General features: G+C 65.5%; 1 protein-coding gene across 4 annotated transcripts in view; it reads left to right on the top strand.

Moving 5' to 3' along the window:
* Window positions 1–830: 830 nt before the first annotated feature.
* Window positions 831–1,813, top strand: part of LDLRAP1 (low density lipoprotein receptor adaptor protein 1) — a 46,043-nt gene continuing 45,060 nt past the window's right edge. For all 4 annotated transcript variants that reach the window (XM_059376704.1, XM_059376703.1, XM_059376701.1 and 1 more), the window contains exon 1: window positions 831–1,008. In XM_059376704.1, coding sequence (XP_059232687.1) covers window positions 921–1,008 — 88 coding nt within the window. In that variant the 5' untranslated portion in view covers window positions 831–920. The remainder of the gene's footprint in view (window positions 1,009–1,813) is intronic.

The following is a 1,813-nucleotide window of genomic DNA, read 5'->3' on the forward strand; positions in this document are numbered from 1 at the left end:
GCTAGCAGCAATCTTAGAAGCTGAAGTTCACCTTTGCCAAAGTTCCCCATCTAGAAGAAGCCAGACTGTGGCATGGAGGCATGTGCTCTTTTGACTGCAAAGCCCAACAGATGAGTTGGAGGAATTCTAGAATCCAGACTGCCCGCAAAATGCCTCCTACTAAGCATGGTAGGATCTGGGTCCAGGTCATGCAGCACCTGACCTTGGCAGATTGGAAGGATCACTAGAAATAGGATCCCATCTCCTTTGACAGATAAAGATTAAGACCTAGAGGGGGGAAGGAATTGCCTCAGGTAACAGAGCAAGTCAGTGTTAGACCCTAATACCCAGGCCATATCACCACATGGGGAATGGAGTGGGGGGTGGGGCAGCCCTGGAGCCCTGATCGTGCCAGAGAGCAGCCTGCGTGCTGCTGGGTGAATAAAATGCCGAGGTGGTCTTACTAAGGAAAACTTTAATAGTCCTGCCCGGTTCCCAGCAAAGTCCTACTACTCCCACCTCTCCTTCTAAGCCTCCCATTGCCCTCGGCATTACCCTCCTCTCGGGCAAGACCCTTCTCTCCAACCCTAGGTCTAACCATCTGTAAAATGGTCCCCAAGTATCTTATAGCTGGGCTGCCTAGAAATCCTAGGAACAAGGGGATTGGGAGAGGGGGGAAAAGAAGGGGCCATTCGGGCTTTCGGCCCTCTATGTTAGGGGTGCCGGGGGTGTGGACTCCCTGGGGAGCAAGAGCTGGAGCCCGGGCTGGGCGGGGCGAGGCAGGGCGGTCAGGGGCGGGGCCTGGCCGGCCATCACCCCGCCCCGTCGGACGTCGGCGCGGAGCTCGCGCCGCGGGGGGAGGAGCGCGGAGCCCGCGCGCCGCGCGGCCCCGGCGGAAAGTTTTCCCTGACGGAGTTTTAGCTGTGGCGGCCGGAGCGGCCATGGACGCGCTCAAGTCCGCGGGGCGGGCGCTGATCCGGAGCCCCAGCCTCGCCAAGCAGAGCTGGGGGAGCGGTGGCCGGCATCGGAGTGAGTGTGTGCGCGTCCGCCGGGCCGGGCCGGGGCCGGGCGGGGGTCCAAGCCAGAGGGACCGGCCTCCCGCGGGCGCCGGGGGCAGAGGCGCGGTCTGTCCGGTGCCCTGCGGCCCTGCCGGGTCCTGCGGGGGTTGGGGGTCGCCGGGGGTCGAGTCGCGCTCCCACTCCTGTCCCCGCTCTGTGCGGCTGGGTAGGAGGGGCAGAAGCTGGGGGAGAGTGCGGAGCTCGGGGTCCCCAGGTGCAGGCGGCAGTCGGAGAGGCCACAGGTGAGGGGAGGAGACGTGCGCGAAGCCCGGCACCTGGCTACTTCGCCGCGCTGGGCGGCTGAGGGGAGACGGTGCTCGGGGGAGGAGGGGTGAGCGCTGGGTTTGGGGAGATGCCTGTAGCCCTGCGCCCTAGCTGCGAGGTCCGCGGCCGGTGGGAGCCCATTTGGCTCCCCGCCTCCCGCCACCCCCTCCGCCAGCCCTGGAGGTCGTCTTTGGGCTCCCAGACGCCCAGAAACAGACTCAGGTAGGAGCGGGCTTCTCGGGTACCTCCTTGAGGTTGGGGGCAAGGCTCAAGCCTGGGGTCTCAGGAGGTTTCACAGCCCGAGTCATCCAGACCCCTGCGGCCCCTCCTCTTGGCTGGCGTTCGGGCTAATTTTGAAACCTGTTTTCACTCGCACTTTCCCCCTCGGGCTTCCGAAGTCCCAGGGCGCCTAGGCGAATGGCAGACTCGTCGCCACCTCTCCCCTCTCCCGGGGGCGTCTGGGAGGCCGGGAGCCCCCCCCCCCCCCCCCCCCCCCCCCCCCCCCCCCCCCC

The sequence above is a fragment of the Mustela nigripes genome, chromosome 14 (genome assembly GCF_022355385.1).
Source record: "Mustela nigripes isolate SB6536 chromosome 14, MUSNIG.SB6536, whole genome shotgun sequence".
Classification (NCBI taxonomy): domain Eukaryota; kingdom Metazoa; phylum Chordata; class Mammalia; order Carnivora; family Mustelidae; genus Mustela; species Mustela nigripes.